This window comes from Oncorhynchus gorbuscha, linkage group LG14, assembly GCF_021184085.1.
Source record: "Oncorhynchus gorbuscha isolate QuinsamMale2020 ecotype Even-year linkage group LG14, OgorEven_v1.0, whole genome shotgun sequence".
In the NCBI taxonomy this organism is placed as follows: Eukaryota; Metazoa; Chordata; class Actinopteri; order Salmoniformes; family Salmonidae; genus Oncorhynchus; species Oncorhynchus gorbuscha.
The window spans coordinates 25,870,690-25,892,257 of NC_060186.1; the positions used below are offsets into that span (position 1 = coordinate 25,870,690).

Genomic DNA, 21,568 nt, shown 5'->3' on the forward strand with positions numbered 1-21,568 from the left:
TGGGGGTTTCACCTCGACTCACTTTGGTTGAGCACCCTCTCCTTCTTTCTGTAAAAGAAAAACTACTAGAAAGGTCTTTGGATGATATCAAACAATGAACATACACGTTTTTACAATCATATCAAGTTCTTCATTAAGGTTAGGCTAATAAGCATACCGTTTTCAAGGTAACCCAACTGCTCAAATGTAAAGTACCACCGCTGCAATACATTTGTGTCCCTTTCTGTTATCTCAGCTACTGGCACTGCGGACATCTTTCTTATAACATGACTGAATGTGTTTTTTCACAGGTTATTTCCTCAGAACTGCAATGTAGTAATATATTCAAAATACCTCAGTAGCTTTCAAAATATCTGGCTCTGCATTTTAATTAACACCCTCCCTTATATAGTGCACTACTTTCACCTTTGTTATTGGCTAAGAGATGGTTGTCTTAGGAGCTATTATTGGACATTGGTGCATTAGTGACAGAGCTGTGGGTCTGTTGCTATAGGCTTCTGGTTCACTGAACAAATACAATGGATTTCAAGGCATTCCGTCTTGTCTCCAGCAGAGAACAGCAGGAATCGGACTGGACTCACTCACACAAACGCACGCTAACGCACACACACACACACATCGCCTGGCAAAGCCCTCCTCACTGTCACTAGGGTAATATCTGTGGAACAGGGGTGTTTTGTGTTGTCTCGGTCTGCAATCTTCACCCCTATAAACATAAGTCACATCTTCAGCATAGAGGTTTACATTGTGTTTCACAATAAACACGGTTGTTTTCCGTTGTAGTTCAGTACAGTTTACTTGGTTGCTGAGTTTTATTAAATGTTACCTTGTTCTGGCCACCCACAGTACAAATCAATCTAGTTGAGCAATTCATATTTGTTACCAATGACCTGTCTCAGACTTTATACTATGAACTTTGTTTGTTTCTTTTTTGATAATGTCATAAAATTGTATTTTTAATGTCGGGATTTTAGAGTTTGATAACGCCTCTTCAAACCTGTGTATGCACTGTAAATCTTCTGCTGAACAAAGCTGTCATTTCAGCGCTGCTGAGGTTAATATAGGTAAAATCCAAGACCAGTCCTTCTAGTGCTGTAGCCTTATAGCCTGGCTGTGTTAGTGTATCCCCTATACCAGGGTTCTCCAACTGGCGGTCCGCGGCCCGAATTTGGCACCCCAAGAGCAATTTTTTTTTGTATTTTTATCATTGTAAATAAAAGACTGTAAAAACGCCAGCAAATCAGCTACAAGTGATTAACATTTTGAATATAGATAGAGAGAGATATGTAATCGTACACAGATCCGAGCAAGGTTTGGAATGATTATGTCAAATATTATATATATTTGGGCTTCTTGCAGTCTATTTGCATTCTACACATTATTTGTAATTATGTTCCAGCCCCCTGACCATCAGCCCAAGAATAAAATCAGCCGGTGGCTGAATCTAGTTGATCCCTGCCCTATACGGTATTTTCAATCAGTGACACATACTAATGCTGGGTTATTTGATTGGCTTGGTAACGTCTGTGACAAATCAGAATGAAATCAGTAACCGCAATGGCAGAATATTTACAAGTGTACAACAAGTGCAACTGAAATATTTTGACCACTACATCTCAGACTAAACTGTCTTAAAGAGAAGTGACATGGAAAATAATGCATGTGAGTTATAAATATGTAAACTATATATTGTAATGTATACTTTGTTAATATGGTACTTATACTTTGCATGGAATGGGTGAGTGAGAGTGATGCCTCAATCACATGTTATATTTGAACTGTCTCTTTCAATCAATGCTAAACAGAGAGCATTGTGGGAGGGAAAATACAATAACTTGCACCGTGAATAGTTAGTTGTTCATGGAAATAAAGTGTTGACATTTTGTAATATACTTGGTTATAACTACTGTTATGAAATAGGTTATGAGCCTGAAAAGAACCTACATATTCAGGCTTCTCATTCCTTGGGATTCTACCTAATACTTTGTGTCTTGAAAAGGACACCTGACATAGTTTGAAACCCGATTTCCCTATACTGTAAAAAAGAAAGAAAAAAGAAACATTCTGTGTTGCTCAGCCCTGTTGATAGGAAGTATCTACAGTATACTACTGGATGAAACAGTGTTAAAGTGACTGAGAACGGTATGGAATGAGTAGAATCGAGAGGTGATGCTTGAAACTGTATACATGTTGACCCGGAGTTTAGCTATCTAACCAAGACTATGGATCAAAGTCAAACTAAATCAAATGTGCTTTGGTATTCTATAAAATTGGAACTGTTAAGTTAGGCCTACTCTAGTATGTCCCCACAACACTGACATACTAACAATTCTTTGATACAATTATTTTGTCATTTTTCTAATAAGTGGGACATCCGAATGTACTGTATTTGACATGTGTCATAGCATTTGGCTTTGTCATTCGGCAATTCATCCAATTTTGGCAACGGTTACAATTGGAAGTGTGATTTGCAAAATGGTTGTTCATTTAATGGTACCTAATGTAACTAATGCATGTGTTCTGTCGTGATTTTATTAAAGAAGAGTAACGAACTCATTTATGTTTTGGGCATGGGGTCTGTTTTGTTCTGTGGGCCTAGTGATGCTGTTTCAGTCCAGAGAGACATGGGACTGAGGTACAAGAACATGCGTTGTCTCCCCTCTCTTCTAGTCTCCTCCTGATTTTGTTTAAGGGCGGGAAAACAAACAAAACGTTCTAAGCCCACCTGTTCTGCGACTGCTGTTCGTTCTGCACGCGGAGGCTGTGCGCTGAGTGTTCGTTTACGTCACTGTGAATCCCATATGTAGTTTCAAACATGCTTGGCTCATGACACTTTTGCACTTAAATGTATTTTCCCTGTAAATAAAACATCACAACCACTAAAGACTGTAAAACTCAACAATAATTGATTCATTGTTGTGTTGTGCTGTCGTTAGTCATTTTGGAGCTGGTTGCGTATTCCAGCCTCAGAGCACAGGGGTATTCAATGTGACGTATATCTGATGCCATCTGTTGTATAAAGACGGAAATCATTTGGATCACACAGCACTTTTATAAATCATAACCATTGACCACACGATGGTGCCATGCTCCACCTATGCACCCGTACATCAGTAATGTCTTTGCAACAGTAACTATTAGGCCTCTACGCCATTTGGTATTTCACGAACATATTCACATTAGATTGGAATGTCAAACCACATGGCGACACACACTATGGTAAACCTCTTCATTTTTAATTAGATCGGCGGTTTTTAAACTGCATTGGACGTGTTCAATTGCATTGCCGAAAACAAGGTGGTGTCATTGCTTGAGACTCAGCTGGTGGTCATCAATAAACTCAACCTTTCCCATCAATTGGCCTCTATAATTGGCCTTGAGAAGGTTTTTGTCAGATTCGTAGGGTGCAGAAGGCGTGGCTTGATTACGTTTCGCTCCTCCAGTCGCGCACAGGGGCAAGCAAGTGTATTATTCTGCCAGTACCACCTAGCATGGCTGGCCTCTACACGGGAATAATGCACGCAATGTCATAGAAAATGTAACCTCGACTATGATTCAGAATGCGCCTCACCCGAGGTAGAGCACGGAGAATAGCACACTAATGTTCACACCGGATTGCAATTATTTATACAAAGTGGATGTGAGCTGTGGGGGCTCAAGCGCGTTGGTAACGGAGCTGCCTGCTGCACACGGATAAAAGAAAAAGACAATACAGCTATTTATATCGTGGTTGTTCCAGAGGTGACGACCCTCCGGACTTCGTAGCCATGAGTGGACAGGACGAAAGTTCGGTGCGGGTCGCATTGAGGTAAAACTGTGACATTAGATGGTGTTTTGTGTTCATTCGGGAAAGTATGCTCTTGGTCACGACTCTCCAGGATAATGTACCTATTATTATTGTGACCATGCCGGTGTTGATAAACCACAGCATGGGCTATTATAATGGCCTTATTACTGTGTGATAACATTCATGTGTGTATAGCCTAAACAAATGAGCATTCGTTTCAAAAGTAACGCACGGTAGATTGAAATGTGGCAAAGCAATCAACGTTTACGTAGGGGTTGGCGATAGCTATAACAATACGTTTCTCCTTGTATATATTCTAGGACGCTTGTCAAATGTCAAACTACTAAAGCAGCACGGCCTTGGTTTTGTTTAAGTGTCACCATCAGCCCCCCCATATAGACCAACCAAGTATATAGCCAGCACAATTTCCTAGGTTATGTTTAATGAGTTTCCTTTGTTGATGCTTAAGGTACTGTAACAGTACTCCATTTCTCAATGCCCTGGCTGCAGACATGATGACTACATGCATTTATGAATGAAGGAAGGAAGGAGGGGAGGATATGACAGGAGAAAGCAGTACCCCCCCCCCCCATCTCGATAATAAGCAAAAGTGAAAATAAAAATAATAATTTAACACTCTCTCTCTCCAGTTACTGCAGGCAGACTTTGACCCAGTACTCTCTTTATTAAGTCTGTCTGGACTGGGCCTTGGTTTTACAAGCCTCTCTCCTGCATATAAACGCAGCCATATTCATGAGACAATATACACCAGCGGCAAGCACATCACACAACACGATATTTGTATGTAGAGTTTTCAGAAAAACGATACACAACGGTCATTTCACATTGAAAAGCATTTAACTGCGAGGACTAAGTACTTATTTCAATGACCAGACAATAGCCACGGAACTGTTGGTAGCACAGGCAATACGGAGACTGTCCTCTGTGTGAAAATAACTAGCTCCCCACGACAAAATCGCAGACAGACACAAGTGTGTGTAAACCCTTGTATCCATCTACATGAATCATGTGCTAGCGTTTGTATACCGTACGCATTTTCCAGTACCTTCTTCCTCTCTCTTGCACCTTTCATTTGGTATTTTGTTTCCTCCACAATCAGGCTCCCTCTCATGATTCTCATAGAGGAGCCAGAGGAGAGAGAGTCTGTGCAGGACAAGACCAACTACCGTGTCTAACTGTGATCACGAAAACGGAGACATGTGTCGACTCAGATGATCAGATAGCATGTAATAACATGCTGATAATATGCTTAAAAACTCTGGGTTTTTATTAACATGTTCTACCCCCCCCTCCCCCCACACACACACACACACACACCATTTCCTCTTCAGGAATCTAACAGCAACTTTACCACCTGCCCCTGGGCCCTGATATACAGTTTGGAACCTGTCGCTAATCCAAGTGTCCTGTGTATGGGTCAGTAAGCAGATCCCTTAAGCCTACAGCACAGGGATACCTTCCCTGACCCTGCTGCGCCCTGCACCTTAATGCTCTCTCTGCTATCCTGAGAACACCGGCTCCGCAGAGCTCCCTTCATCACATTATGTACACAAGCACTCACGCACCCACACGCTAGCACACTCTCGCCAAGTCACTCTCTAAGCCTGTAGCTCGCTTTTCCTTTCTCTCTCCCTCTACCTATCCCTGTCTCGCACGCACACACACACACACACATACACACACGCAATGGCAGGACAGCCGTTACACTGGCTCATAAACAGACAGGCACTGTTTAATCTTCACGAAACCCTCAGACAGGCACATAGACCTCCAGTACAAAAGGTTACTCACACTCTTGAGATCTGGAGAGTCGTTTCGGAGACAGCCCTGTGTTTGTCTACACCTGCTTTCTGCTGTTGCCTTGGGTCCATTAGGCTGAATGTCTATCTGTCCCTGTGTCAGAGGAGTTCTTGCAAAGGGACCTCAGCTTTGTCTGCTGTCTGCCAACCTGTCTCGAGGATAATGCTATTATATAGGCCATTTCATAGTCTGATCTAGTATAATACAGCCTGGCGGCCGGCAGATCTGTATGTGCTTGCCTTGGTCCAACCCTACTGACTTGAAAGCACGTGAGTACACATATCTGGCAACCCAGCTAACTTACTTGAAGCACAAAAACATGACGCAGTAAGTTAAAACATCCACTTAATCATTCTTGTCATGACTTGACAACGTTATCTAAGCTGCTATCGTTACAACTACAACTGCACAGTGCATTAGCCTTGATGAGTTATAGTAGCACCCACAAGAGACACGGCAACGCTGTAATTACTTCTGTGTGTTGGTGCAATCTGTAGAGCAGCAACTTTATCAGAGTCACTACGTACATGTTTAAGACGGGTTGACTCACAGGTTTTCACTGACTTGTAACAGTACACACACACACACACACACACACAGCGATCACCAACCAATGTATCTTGTTGTTGTTAGATACTGAGCCTGCGTGTGCCAGTTGGCCTATTGCTGTCTGTTAACGAGGCTTAATGCTTCAGCCCCAGTTCCATGCACAAGGCTCATATGTTCCATTATCACCCAAGTGCTGTGTTCTGGTGGAGTTAATGAATGTTACAAGTCAAAGGTCAATGCTTTGGCACCAGAAGTGCACAGTCGTGTTTTTTTTTAGGGTTGCGTTACTGCGACAGAGTCAGTCAGTCAGTGTCTCTCATGAACATATGTTTTCCAATGCTGCTCTTGGACATAAATGACTGGCATCTAGATTTTTGTTCGATTTTTTTTTTTTTTTTTTTTTTCTTTCTTTTCTTCTCCTGTGCATTACACATTTTCATTTTCTGCACATGACACGTTTGCACTCGTTTCATGTTTTTAGGCCAGTGCTGTTAAAACACACAGACAAAAGGTATAGCTGTTCTGGACACAACTATATCAAAGTATTTATTCACTGGGCAGTCTCGTATGAGCTCAGTCTAAATGGAATAAACAGATCGTTTTGAGCAATTTAGCCCATGTAAGTGTTAGTATGTTTGTTTGGTAAAGTGAAGTGTGACCATATGAGCAAGTCAAGTGGTTGTTTCATGAATAAAGCAATTTAGCCCATGTAAGTGTTAGTATGTTTGTTTGGTAAAGTGAAGTGTGACCATATGAGCAAGTCAAGTGGTTGTTTCATGAATATCCTTGAAGTGAATGACGCATTAAGTATGCATCGCCTCAAGCCTGGAGCTACGCTACAGTGTCGGTCGTTTCAGGTTTCAAGTTGTTCACGTTCGAAGCTAGACGGGCCTTTTAAACAATTTCAGCTGAAGGCCAAGTCAAAAGAAGACACTTGTTTCAGAGAGCAATAGAATTGGCACAATAACAGACATGTCATGTTATCCTAGTGTAATATTTATTGTGTCCAGCTTCTGTTTCAGATTTTCTCATGTGGGGCAAAAGTCACCAAAACAGCTGCTATTGGGCAATGGGACCAAACCCTCAAAGAGTAACGTCCTTTCCAGTAGTTGGTTTTTCAGAGTGTCCATCAAAGCTCAGCTCCTCCCCAGGTTGATTATTCTTAAATATGCACGAACCATCTGCCGGCACACGTCATGTGATATTACAAAGTGTCCTGATTTACTACGAGAGACAATAATAGTTACAGTATCTATTCAATTTCATCCACTTCTCTCAGTATCCAAGTAAGGCTTTGTGTTGTAGCTGAGACTTCTCTAAATGATTTTGAATCCCAAGTCTGAGTCCTTTATACTAGAGAGGTACAACACTGCCCCGGACTGCCAGCCAGAGGGACAGAGTGTTTACTTTTTTAATATTAGGAGGTATTTCACACAGAGATGGGATATGTATCTTTCATACAACACACAACAGGCCCTAAAATCCCAGCATTGTCACAATGCAAGCCCTTCAAATGGCACCACAGAATATCACAAGATAAGCTTGTGTTGGCTTGAGGTCAGATACATTAACTCAGCCAAGATGGATAAAATGATGTGTTTTAGGAATCTCACTGGTATCCCATTGCCAGAAGAGAAGAATGTGCCTCAATGTATTTTCTTACTCATTGCCCTTGTCCGTGACATTGCAAAACATTTTGGGGTTGTTTTTTTCCCATCCGAAATAACTCCAACTCACAAGGTTGAATGTCAGTCAGTGTCGTCCTCTAGTGTTTTGACAGAGTTCCCTTTGTGGCATAAAGGTATTTAACTGTCACAACAGAGTGTTTCCATATATGATCACTGTTATTTGGTGTTATTCATCATAATGCTGGGCTTGAGGATGATAAGATGGAAGTGTGTGTATTTGTGTGTGTGTGTGTGTGTGTCCTCTGTCTCTTGTCCTGGTTTCCCCCCAAACTGACAGTGTGAAACCGACAGCCACTGCATGGACCCCTGCATCCCCTTTTCCTGCTCTTCCCTATAGCTGCACCGTGAAATCTGACCCAGGAAGCAGTAGAGCTGTGGCCACTGGTCAGTGAACCCTCTGCCCAGTGTGGTGACCCTGTGAATGGACATAACTCACCCATGTAGAAAAGCCATGCCAGGTTTAAGCCAGGGAATCTCCCCTTTCTTTCACTAGTGGCTTTGGTAACTGAAGTGACATCACTAGACTGGACACAGTCATTCAAAGACCATTTGATGAAAACATTTGATGAAGACATTTTTAGGAAATAGTTGGTTGGTTGATTTGTTTGAGGCGCTTACTTGTATAATTTGTTGAAAACTGCAGTTTGTCTTTCTGTGCTCTGAGGCGAAAAGGCCTGTTAGTACCTGTTAATCACAGAGCATTGACGTTGAGAATTATCCAATGACTCGCCTCACGATCTCCACTCCAGTACAGTACTTAACAATGGACAGACTGTTCCTAAAAGCAAGTACAATGGACCATATCTCAGTTGAAGACTGAGCATTAAACACGGACACTGTTGTTGTCAGCTGTTATTGTTTACTGTAGCTACTGTATTACTCACAGTGATGCTCTGTAAACATAGCTTAATGCACGTATTCGTCATTACAACCCTGTCATTATGACAGACACTAAACTATGTGTCAGTCAGTGAGTCAGGTGCTTCTAAGGCAGAAGGAAAAAGAAAAATCACACCTGATGTCCTGAACAGGGAATGATGACAGTTGACATCATTATCCACACTCACAATACACAGTGTTTGCCTTTTGCGTGTTGCTTCACAATGTCATAATTGAAACCAGCATAACATTAGTGTCAGGACAGGAGCACTTTGTATGAAATCCACTCCATATGACGACAGTGGACGATGTCAGTCAGATAACAGTGGAAGTAATATTTCCATTTAAGTGCCTTTTTCCCCCCCCAGCCCACTTCTTCATCACCCCCCCCCATCCCCCCACTTCTTCATCCCCCCCAGCCCATTTCTTCATTCCCCCCAGCCCATTTCTTCACCCCCCAGCCCATTTCTTCATTCCCTCCCCAGCCCATTTCTTCACCCCCCCAGCCCATTTCTTCACCCCCCAGCCCCCCCCAGCCCATTTCTTCATTCCCCCCAGCCCATTTCTTCATCCCCCCAGCCCATTTCTTCATCCCCCCAGCCCATTTCTTCATCCCCCCCAGCCCATTTCTTCACCCCCCCCATTTCTTCATCCCCCCCAGCCCATTTCTTCATCCCCCCAGCCCATTTCTTCATCCCCCCAGCCCATTTCTTTCATCCCCCCAGCCCATTTCTTCATCCCCCCAGCCCATTTCTTCATCATCCCCCAGCCCATTTCTTCATCCCCCCAGCCCATTTCTTCATCCCTCCCCCCCAGCCCATTTCTTCATCCCCCCAGCCCATTTCTCCAGCCCATTTCTTCATCCCCCCAGCCCATTTTCTCCCCCCCCCCAGCCCATTTCTTCATCCCCCCAGCCCATTTCTTCATCCCCCCAGCCCATTTCTTCATCCCCCCAGCCCATTTTTCTTCATTTCTTCCCCCCAGACCATTTCTTCTTCTTCATCCCCCCAGACCATTTCTTCTTCCCCCCAGACCATTTCTTCATCCCCCCAGCCCATTTCTTCATTTCTTTATCCCCCAGCCCATTTCTTCATTTCTTTATCCCCCCAGACCATTTCTTTTCCCCCAGCCCATTTCTTCATTCCCCCCAGACCATTTCTTTATCGCCCATTTCTTTATCCCCCCAGACCATTTCTTTATCCCCCCCCCCCCAGCCCATTTCTTTATCGCCCATTTCCCCCCAGCCCATTTCTTTATCCCTCCCAGCCCATTTCTTTATCCCCCCCAGCCCATTTCTTCATCGCCCCCAGCCCATCTCCATCAGAGGCATATCATATGAGTGGATGTCATCAGATAATGATGATGATGACAATAAGAATATTCCTGTGAACCTTTTACTGCAGTGGGATAAAACAGAGTCTACTTTGAATCAACAGTATACACCTCACACACACGGTTATGGGCATAAAAAATAAGACACCTGTACCATGTCAGATATAGAATTAAAGTCTATTCAATTTTGAGTTTGCATCCCGATACAACACTTTATATACATCACAGAAAACTGAAATATAACAAAACCTTTGACATAGAAACACCAGATTTTAAATAATGTTTATTAATTATGAAAAATAATACAATTCTACACATGAGGCCAATGGGTCATTTGAATGCAGGAAAGGGCTACAGTTCCATCTCCTCTCTTCTTCCTCTAACCCTGGGCATCCATTAACCCAGGCCTGTTCTGCTCCTACCCATGTGATAGAGGAGACGCGTTACACAACCTGCCTGCCATAGGCCATTGTGCATCAGATGCCTGCTTCCTTGACTGCTGTAGTTAGTTTCATAATGACCATGTACAACTTAACCGTCAAACTGAAGGTGCTGTACAAGAGAGAGGAGAGGCTGCTGTAGTGTTTCCTGTAGTTTGATTGATTCCCGAAGAATAGAGGGCGAAGCTGATGCTTTTCATTCTTCTTTCAAGGGGACCTTTCAAAACTGATTGAGACACTTTCTGTCAGCAGCACAACAACAGAACCAGTTATCGGTGTTTGTGTATGTGTTTCAGAAGATCACTCTAAGCCCAGTGTCTACAGTTCCCGGGTCTCATTTTCAGGTGCAATAAAGGGTCAGAGAAGGGTGTGTTTGCATTTCTGTGTTTGTGGGCATATTTTTGTGTATGTGTACAGTCTTTGCCAAAAGTTTTGAGAATGACACAAATATTAATTTTCACAAAGTTTGCTGCCTCGGTGTCTTTAGATATTTTTGTCAAGATGTTACTATGGAATACTGAAGTATAATTACAAGCATTTCATAAGTGTCAATGACTTTTATTGACAATTACATGAAGTTGATAAGAGTCAATATTTGCAGTGTTGACCCTTCTTTTTCAAGACCTCTGTAATCCGCCCTGGCATGCTGTCAATTAAATTCTGGGCCACATCCTGACTGATGGCAGCCCATTCTTGCATAATCAATGCTTGGTGTTTGTCAGAATTTGTGGGTTTTTGTTTGTCCACCCGCCTCTTGAGGATTGACCACAAGTTCTCAATGGGATTAAGGTCTGGGGAGTTTCCTGGCCATGGACCCAAAATATTTATGTTCTGTTCCCCGAGCTACTTATCACTTTTGCCTTATGGCAAGGTGCTCCATCATGCTAGAAAAGGCATTGTTCATCACCAAACTGTTCCTGGATGGTTGGGAGAAGTTGCTCTCGGAGGATGTGTTGGTACCATTCTTTAATCATGGCTGTGTTCTTAGGCAAAATTGTGAGTGAGCCCACTCCCTTGGCTGAGAAACAACACCACACATGAATGGTCTCAGGATGCTTTACTGTTGGCATGACACAGGACTGATGAAAGCGCTCACCTTGTCTTCTCCGGGCAAGATTTTTTTACAGATGCCCCAAACTATCAGAAAGAGGATTCATCAGAGAAAATGACTTTACCCCAGTCCTCAGCAGTCCAATCCCTGTACGTTTTGCAGAATATCAGTCTGTCCCTGATGTTTTTCCTGGAGAGAAGTGGCTTCTCTGCTGCCCTTCTTGACACCAGACCATCCTCCAAAGGTCTTCGCCTCACTGTGTGTGCAGATGCACTTACACCTGCCTGCTGCCATTCCTGAGCAAGCTCTGTACTGGTGGTGCCCCGATCCTGCAGCTGAATCAACTTTAGGAGACGGTCCTGGAGCTTGCTGGACTTTCTTGGGCGCCCTGAAGCCTTCTTCACAACAATTTAACCACGCTCCTTGAAGTTCTTGATGATCCGATAAATGGTTGATTTAGGTGCAATCTTACTAGCAGCAATATCCTTGCCTGTGAAGCTCTTTTTGTGCAAAGCAATGATGACGGCACGTGTTTCCTTGCAGGTAACCATGGTTGACAGAGGAAGAACAATGATTCTAAGCACCACTCTCCTTTTGAAGCTTCCAGTATGTTATTCGAACTCAATCAGCATGACAGCGTGATCTCCAGCCTTGTCCTCGTCAACACACACACCTGTGTTAACGAGAGAATCACTGACATGTCAGCTGGTCCTTTTGTGGCAGGGCTAAAATGCAGTGGAAATGTTTTTTTTTTGGGAAGGGGGATTCAGTTAATTTGCACTGCAAAGAGTGACTTTGCAATTAATTGCAATTCATCTGATCACTCTTCATAACATTCTGGAGTATATGCAAATCGCCATAATATAAACTGAGGCAGCAGACTTTGTGAAAATTAAGATTTGTGTCATTCTCAAAACTTTTGGCCACAACTGTATGTATGTATGTATGTTTGTGTGTGTGTGTTGAATGGTCCCTCCTTAACCCCTGCTCTACAGCATCAGTATCTCAGGGTAAAGATGCCCTGGGAGTAAAGGGCCAGGTCCAATGCACAATGCAGTCCAAATTGTACAAAAGCTGATGAAACTAACACTGTAAAAGTGTGAACAAAATTGATCACTGTTATTTACTGATAGTTGCTGGTTGAAAACACAATCTACACCCGACCTTCTAGTCAGCGGTTTTGCATGGGCAGGAGATTTGGCTTTCCACGGAGACATCAACATGCAGGAAATTGATTGAATGACTAATAACAAAGAGAGTTTGAAACCTCTCTGCCAATAAATAACAGCTGATTTTCAGTTTTCCCCTTCCACACAGTCCTAGCCAAATTATAATGATTTTTACTAAAGACAGTTTTGCCCGTCTTAATGGAAATCTATTACAGTAAGGTACTTAATTGTTACGCAGAAATGAGTTGATATTGATATAAAAACAGCTGCATCGGCTCTTTAAAACCCCGTTCCTAGTGCATGAATTCCTCAAGTACTTAGCCACAATTTAACCTCTATGAGAGGAGTTAAAAAGCCAGCCGCCTGACTCCATTCTCCTCTCTTTGTAATGTGTGGGCACAGGGCAGCAATACTCCCTCTCCTTTCTGTTTTCGTCACAAATGAATGCGAAGAAGTCATGAATAAGTGAATGATTGATTGTTTCCTGTAATCTAGTTGTGTATCGCGCCTGTTTTTCCCTACACTTTGGGTCCAGATGCTTCTCGGGACTCGTTGTAGCTCTAGAATTAGATTAGGGCTGAGATTAGATTTTACAATAGTCTGATGTTGCTGTTGTGGTTTGCAGCAGGGAAGTGATGCGGGATGGTCTCTCGGGGAACCATTGTGGTTGGCTGAGGCAGGGATTCTGAGGTCAGGTCCTGATCTGCAGTGAGTCAGCATGATGATGCTGTGGCTGAATCACCTTTCTTACCATCATAGTTATTATTATTCATGGAGATCTACACACATACTGTATAGACTCAAACATATCCATCGCAGAGAACACTGGTTAGGACGGTCACCAGACTTCCCTGGCGCAGTCAGTGCCCCCTGGCCTCTGGCCTGCAGTACATCTCTAATTTTATAAGAGCCCTTCTGTTTTAAGTGCATTTGTTTAGTAGGATATTATGCTGGCTAGAAATGTGACTGTGCTACTGCCTGGCCCTGCGTCTTTCAGCCCGTTGAACCAGGTCAATGTGTAGTGGTGGTGGTGGCTGTGTGGAGAAAGGGGACAGAGAGAGAGTGGGAGGGAGAGAATGAGAGAAACAGAGAACGAGAGGGAGAATAGAGAGAGGAGAGGGAGACAGAGAGAGGGAGAGGAAGGGGAAGGGGAGAGAAGGACAGCGAGAGAATGTGACAAAGAGAGACAGATAGGCAAGGCTGCCCCAGATAATTCGGACTGGGTCCATAGGGGAGAAAGGAGAGTCTTGGCTCAGGCCCAGGACAGCTGCTTCTGAATGGGTTATTGCTATAGTGAGCTAGCCTGGCGCAGTCCATTTTGTTCTGAGAGGGGTTAGTGAGTTAGCATGGTGCTCCTCTGGCAGTCACTGTCATCGCTGTAATGAGGCCGCCAGCGTGAGGCTAACTGGACATGTCACATGGTGAGAGTCTCTGTCAGGAGCTCTACTGTGTGTGTGTCTGTACTAGAGGTCAACCGATTATGATTTTTCAACGCCGATACCGATTATTGTAGGACCAAAAAAGCCGATACCGATTAATCGGACTTTAAAAGAAATGTATTTGTAATAATGACAATTACAACAATACTGAATGAACACTTATTTTAACTTAATATAATACATCAATAAATAATGAAACATGTTCAATTTGGTTTAAATAATTCAAACAAAGTGTTGGAGAAGAAAGTAAAAGTGCAATATGTGCTATGTAAGAAAGCTAACGTTTCAGTTCCTTGCTCAGAACATGAGAACATATGAAAGCTGGTGGTTCCTTTTAACATGAGTCTTCAATATTCCCAGGTAAGAGGTTTTAGGTTGTAGTTATAGGAATTATAGGACTATTTCCCTCTATACCATTTGTATTTCATTAACCTTTGACTATTGGATGTTCTTATAGGCACTTTAGTATTGCCCGTGTAACAGTATAGCTTCCGTCCCTCTCCTCACTCCTCCCTGGGCTCGAACCAGCAACACAACGACAACAGCCACCACCGAAGCAGCGTTACCCATGCAGAGCAAGGGGAACAACAACTAGAAGGCTCAGAGCGAGTCACGTTTGAAACGCTATTAGCGCGCGCTAACTAGCCAGCCATTTCACTTCGGTTACACCAGCCTCATCTCAGGAGTTGATAGGCTTGAAGTCATAAACAGCGCAACTTACCTTGGCTTACTGCATTCGCGTAACAGGCAGTCACCTTGTGGAGTGCAACGAGAGAGAGGCAGGTCATTATTGCGTTGGACTAGTTAACTGTAAGGTTGCAAGATTGGATCCCCTTAGCTGACAAGGTGAAAAGCTGTTGTTCGGACCCTGAACGAGGCAGTTAACCCACCGTTCCTAGGCCGGCATTGAAAATAAGAATGTGTTCTTAACTGACTTGCCTAGTTAAATAAAGGTATAAAAAAATATATATTTTAAAAATGGGCAAATCGGCGCCCATAACTTGAAATCGGCCCTAATTAATCGGCCATTCCGATTAATCGGTCCACCTCTAGTCCGTACGCGTGTGTGTTTGCTTGCATGTATGTGTGTGTGTCAGTCCATGTGTGTGTCAGCCCATCATCTCAGAGAAGAGGCCTACCCCACCTAGCCCACCTCTTCTGAACCGGGGGCCATTTGCCTTATGGCTAATGAGACATGGTGTGATGAAAGAAACATACAGGAACTCAAATCCTTCTGTTCAACTGATTTTTAGAATTCCTCACAATCAAATGTAGACCGCATTATCTACCAAGAGAATTCCCTTCGATTATAATCATAGACGTGTATATATCCCCCCCCAAGCAGACACATCGATGGCTCTGAACAAACTTTATTTGACTCTTTGCAAACTGGAATCCATTTATCCGGAGGCTGCATTCATTGTAGCTGGGGATTTTAACAAGGCTAATCTGAAAAGAAGACTCCCTAAATTTTATCAGCATATCAATTGCGCAACCAGGGGTGGAAAAACCTTGGACCATTGTTACTCTAACTTCCGCAACGCATATAAGGCCCTGCCCCGCCCCCCTTTCGGAAAGGCTGACCACGACTCCATTTTGTTGATCCCTGCCTACAGACAGAAACTAAAACAAGAGGCTCCCACGCTGAGGTCTGTCCAACGCTGGTCCGACCAAGCTGACTCCACACTCCAAGACTGCTTCCATCACGTGGACTGGGATATGTTTCGTATTGCGTCAGATAACAATATTGACGAATATGCTGATTCGGTGTGCGAGTTCATTAGAACGTGCGTTGAAGATGTCGTTCCCATAGCAACAATTAAAACATTCCCAAACCAGAAACCGTGGATTGATGGCAGCATTCGCGTGAAACTGAAAGCACGAACCACTGCTTTTAATCAGGGCAAAGTGACTGGTAACATGACCGAATACAAACAGTGCAGCTATTCCCTCCGCAAGGCTATCAAACAAGCTAAGCGTCAGTACAGAGACTAAGTAGAATCTCAATTCAACGGCTCAGACACAAGAGGCATGTGGCAGGGTCTACAGTCAATCACGGACTACAAGAAGAAATCCAGCCCAGTCACGGACCAGGATGTCTGGCTCCCAGGCAGACTAAATAACTTTTTTGCCCGCTTTGAGGACAATACAGTGCCACTGACACGGCCTGCAACGAAAACATGCGGACTCTCCTTCACTGCAGCCGAGGTGAGTAAGACATTTAAACGTGTTAACCCTTGCAAGGCTGCAGGCCCAGACGGCATCCCCAGCCGCGCCCTCAGATCATGCGCAGACCAGCTGGCCGGTGTGTTTACGGACATATTCAATCAATCCCTATACCAGTCTGCTGTTCCCACATGCTTCAAGAGGGCCACCCTTGTTCCTGTTCCCAAGAAAGCTAAGGTAACTGAGCTAAACGACTACCGCCCCGTAGCACTCACTTCCGTCATCATGAAGTGCTTTGAGAGACTAGTCAAGGACCATATCACCTCCACCCTACCTGACACCCTAGACCCACTCCAATTTGCTTACCGCCCAAATAGGTCCACAGACGATGCAATCTCAACCACACTGCACACTGCCCTAACCCATCTGGACAAGGGGAATACCTATGTGAGAATGCTGTTCATCGACTACAGCTCGGCATTCAACACCATAGTACCCTCCAAGCTCGTCATCAAGCTCGAGACCATGAGTCTCTACCCCGCCCTGTGCAACTGGGTACTGGACTTCCTGACGGGCCGCCCCCAGGTGGTGAGGGTAGGCAACATCTCCTCCCCGCTGATCCTCAACACTGGGGCCCCACAAGGGTGCGTTCTGAGCCCTCTCCTGTACTCCCTGTTCACCCACTACTGCGTGGCCACGCACGCCTCCAACTCAATCATCAAGTTTGCGGACGACACAACAGTGGTAGGCTTGATTACCAACAACGACGAGACGGCCTACAGGGAGGAGGTGAGGGCCCTCGGAGTGTGGTGTCAGGAAAATAACCTCACACTCAACGTCAACAAAACTAAGGAGATGATTGTGGAATTCAGGAAACAGCAGAGGGAACACCCCCCTATCCACATCGATGGAACAGTAGTGGAGAGGGTAGCAAGTTTTAAGTTCCTCAGCATACACATCAGACAAACTGAATTGGTCCACTCACACAGACCGCATCGTGAAGAAGGCGCAGCAGCGCCTCTTCAACCTCAGGTTGCTGAAGAAATTCACCAAAAGCACTCACAAACTTCTACAGATGCACAATCGAGAGCATCCTGGTGGGCTGTATCACTGCCTGGTACGGCAACTGCTCCGCCCTCAACCGTACGGCTCTCCAGAGGGTAGTGAGGTCTGCACAACGCATCACCGGGGGCAAACTACCTGCCCTCCAGGACACCTACACCACCCGATGTTACAGGAAGGCCATAAAGATCATCAAGGACATCAACCACCCGAGCCACTGCCTGTTCACCCCGCTATCATCCAGAAGGCGAGGTCAGTACAGGTGCATCAAAGCTGGGACCGAGAGACTGAAAAACAAGGCCATCAGACTGTTAAACAGCGACCACTAACATTGAGTGGCTGCTGCCAACACACTGACACTGACACTGACACTGACACTGACTCAACTCCAGCCACTTTAATAATGGGAATTGATGGGAAATTATGTAAATATATCACTAGCCACTTTAAACAATGCTACCTTATATAATGTTACTTACCCTACATTATTCATCTCATATGGGCGGCAGGGTAGCCTAGAGGTTAGTGTTGGACTAGTAACCGAAAGGTTGCAAGTTCGAATCCCGAGCTGACAAGGTACAAATCTGTCGTTCTGCCCCTGAACAGGCAGTTAACCCACTGTTCCTAGGCCGTCATTGAAAATAAGAATTTGTTCTTACCTGACTTGCCTAGTAAAATAAAGGTAAAATTTAAATAAATAAAAAGAAATGTAAAAAATATGCATACGTATATACTGTACTCTATATCATCTACTGCATCCTTGTGTAATACATGTATCACTAGCCACTTTAACTATGCCACTTTGTTTACATACTCATCTCATATGTATATACTGTACTCGATACCATCTACTGTATCTTGCCTATGCTGCTCTGTACCATCACTCATTCATATATCCTTATGTACATATTCTTTATCCCCTTACACTGTGTATAAGACAGTAGTTTTGGAATTGTTAGTTAGATTACTTGTTGGTTATTACTGCATTGTCGGAACTAGAAGCACAAGCATTTCGCTACACTCTCATTAACATCTGCTAACCATGTGTATGTGACAAATAAAATTTGATTTGATCATTAAACAATAGCTATTTTATATTCCATGAAGCAGGCTTAACCTGACCGGGGGGTTGACTGGATAAATATATAGCCGTTATCATAGAGAGCTAGGTGCTCACTGCTTAGTCAGTCAGTCCCCCTGTACTGTGTTAGGCAAAGGCTTTGGGGCCCCTTTAGAGTTACAGGAACTGGAGAGTTAGATTTCCTCTGGGAGAAAACAAGACATAAGACTCAATGGTTTGTGGCACTACGGTGTAGTGTTGTTCTATGCTGGTCATGGGGATGGAGTTGGACTCAAAGGGTGTGTACATTTTTGGTTCAGCCCAGCACTAACACACATCTGGTTCAACTAATCGCCTAATCACTGATTGCCTTGATTAGTTTTGTCAGAGCTGGGCTAGAACAAAAATGCTCACCAGTCTGGGCCCCCAGGACCGGTATTGAAAATCACTGCTCAAGGGCGGATTAGTGCTTTCAAAGTCTACATGATGGTATGGAGAAGTTACTGTAAACGCCAACCCTTATTCTCCCTGACGGATCCAGTGTTTTCATTTGACTCATAGCCTGAAACCTGTCGGTCAACTGTCCCAGCTAGAGGACAAATGTCATGCACACAAGTGCACTGCTCACTCACTGCACTGTGAAGTGTGCTCAACACGCATAGGCTTCTCATTATATATTTTATAGACCTCAAAATAACAGAGGCACTCATCCACTGTTGATGACCTCATAGAGCTTTCACCAAGAGAATGCCCTAATGTACAGACGGGGGAGAATCTCACTTTCATTTCCTTGATTCCTCATGTCCTCTCTCCTCGCCTCCTTCTCAAAACAGGTTTTGAGAAGGAGGCAAAGAAAGAGGAAGCAAGGAAACATGGAATCGCAATTGAGATTCTCCCCGGATATTTGACCAGTTCAAGATTGTCAACAGATCCCCCCCCCCTTGACTAAAAACATTAAACTCAACTGACCACTGCCACTTCAAAGCTGCTTTTTCAACACCAGGAAGACATTTCAGATCAGATGTTTGTTTAAACAGTATATGCCTCTAGACCAGAGCCATATAGATCAATGTATATCTGGTTCTGTGTCTCCAAATGTGTTGGTTTAGTGCATTTAAACAAATCAATCTATTGATTCTCTCCAGTATCTTATATCCTTCTCTAATTAGTAAATTATCGCTGGTGTCTGGACTGGGATTGAGGGGGGGAGGGGGTCTGTTTGTGTATTGGAGACACTGGGAGATGTCGCAGACAAGGCTGGAGTCCTAGACACACACACACACACAAGGACTGTTTGACTGGTTGTCTTGCGTCACCACCTTGGCTGGGATGCTCTCATCACAATCAATCAGGCCAATGATGTGATTCAAACTGCACTGAACTCTTTCCTCGTGTAGGGACATTTGGCACCAAGTTAAATGCTGTTGAATGTAATCTCATGACCAGTGCTGTGTATTATCTAGTATCTTTGATCTCATATTTGGCTGGCCCAGCATTCTCACTTGTGGTATTTCCGTAGCATTATTGTGACTTAACGAGTGGTAAGCAGTGATGTGTATTATCTTTGTTTTGGTGGAGAACAGTGATGGTTCTGTCCTGTTTTAGGAAGTGGGCCAAAGGGATTACTATGGATTCCCCCTGACTCCCCCAAACCTCTAAAACATATCAAATAGAGGTCTGTCAGAGGGGTGTTCTGCAGGAACATGAACAAAGAGAACAGTAATGGACTAGTATACTAGCCTACCTGTTGAGGCAGCAGCAATACTGAAGTACTGAAATACTCTGTAGCAAATACAGAAGGAAGTTATGACCCAGGTGATGATCTAGAGGTTTAACATTACAGGTAATGCAGCCTCCTCTCCCCCTCTTCTCTTCCTCCTCTCCTCTCATCTATCCCTCCCTCGCTTTGTCCCCTCTTCTCATTCACTGTGTAATCCCAGAGAGAGGATGCTAAATTGCCAGGATCTGATGTCACTGGGGCACAATACCACAGTAGCGTGTGTGTGTGTGTGTGTGTGTGTGTGTGTGTGTGTGTGTGTGTGTGTGTGTGTGTAGTCAGGATACAGTACACACTTCCACAATCACAATTACCGCCCTTATTAAGACAATTACAGGCTGCCTAACACAAGTGGTACATTTATTTACAGTAGTCTTCCATCAAGCCTTCTGAATATTTCCCATTTGAATTCAGTTGAAATCCGGTGACATTTGTCCAGTGAGTTTTGTGATGAGCTAGACATCTGAAATATGACAGGGGCAGCGTGTATGGGGGAATTGCAAGGCAGGGTGTGACTGTTTACCTAGTGTAGCTCCACAGCTTCCACTCCTCTCTGAGCCCAGGCTCAAACACTGAGGGCCTCTGTATAGGGGCAGGTTGGTGGAGTATGCTGGCAGCGTGAGGAGAATCACAGACACACATACGCACGCACGCATACACACGCGCAGGTATGCACGCACGCAGGCACACATACAAACACGCAGGTATGCACACACGCTCCAGTCCCCAGATACTGAATACCCCATGGTATTACCAGGGGATTCAACAGGCCCCTAGAAAAACAGGTTTGTGAATAATACTCATATTACTAATGACTGCAACAACAGATCTAATGTATGTAGCACAGTAACCGTTTTATAAAGCAATAAAGTACTCACACATTACATATCGGGGAAAACAGGGTTAGGTGGTTAACTTAATGTCTAAAAGTCAACCATAGCCCTGAATCATACTCGACATGCAACTTTCAAACTCTGCTTATCAAACTTTCTCCGTTCAAACTCTGCTTGCCCCGGAGGCAAACTCAAAGCTTTGCCCTTGAGGTTTTGTCAAGGAGCTAAGGACTCTATATGTACCTGCTGTATGCCACATCCCTGCATACCACAGGTCAATATGTCAACACATCAGAATAAGTACTTGCATCGGGTTTAGTGACAATACGATATTGGATAACGTTCCCATGCCTCGTCTGATGACATGCCACAAGTGAAGATATCAACGTCTATGGAAGGGTGGAATGTTATGCAGTGACTAACTGTTATGGGATCATGTTTTTTCCGTGCCTCAAATTTAACCATCAGCAATTAAGACATCGAAGGAAACCAAGCACACAAAGCATCTGCGTGAT

At 44.0% G+C, this 21,568-nt stretch overlaps 1 protein-coding gene across 6 annotated transcripts in view; it reads left to right on the forward strand.

Annotated features, from left to right (window-relative positions):
• The first annotated feature begins 3,408 nt into the window (after positions 1 to 3,408).
• The window catches only part of LOC123994720 (kinesin-like protein KIF21A), a 51,473-nt gene continuing 33,313 nt past the window's right edge, over positions 3,409 to 21,568 (forward strand). For all 6 annotated transcript variants that reach the window (XM_046297642.1, XM_046297644.1, XM_046297643.1 and 3 more), the window contains exon 1: positions 3,409 to 3,808. In XM_046297642.1, coding sequence (XP_046153598.1) covers positions 3,768 to 3,808 — 41 coding nt within the window. In that variant the 5' untranslated portion in view covers positions 3,409 to 3,767. The remainder of the gene's footprint in view (positions 3,809 to 21,568) is intronic.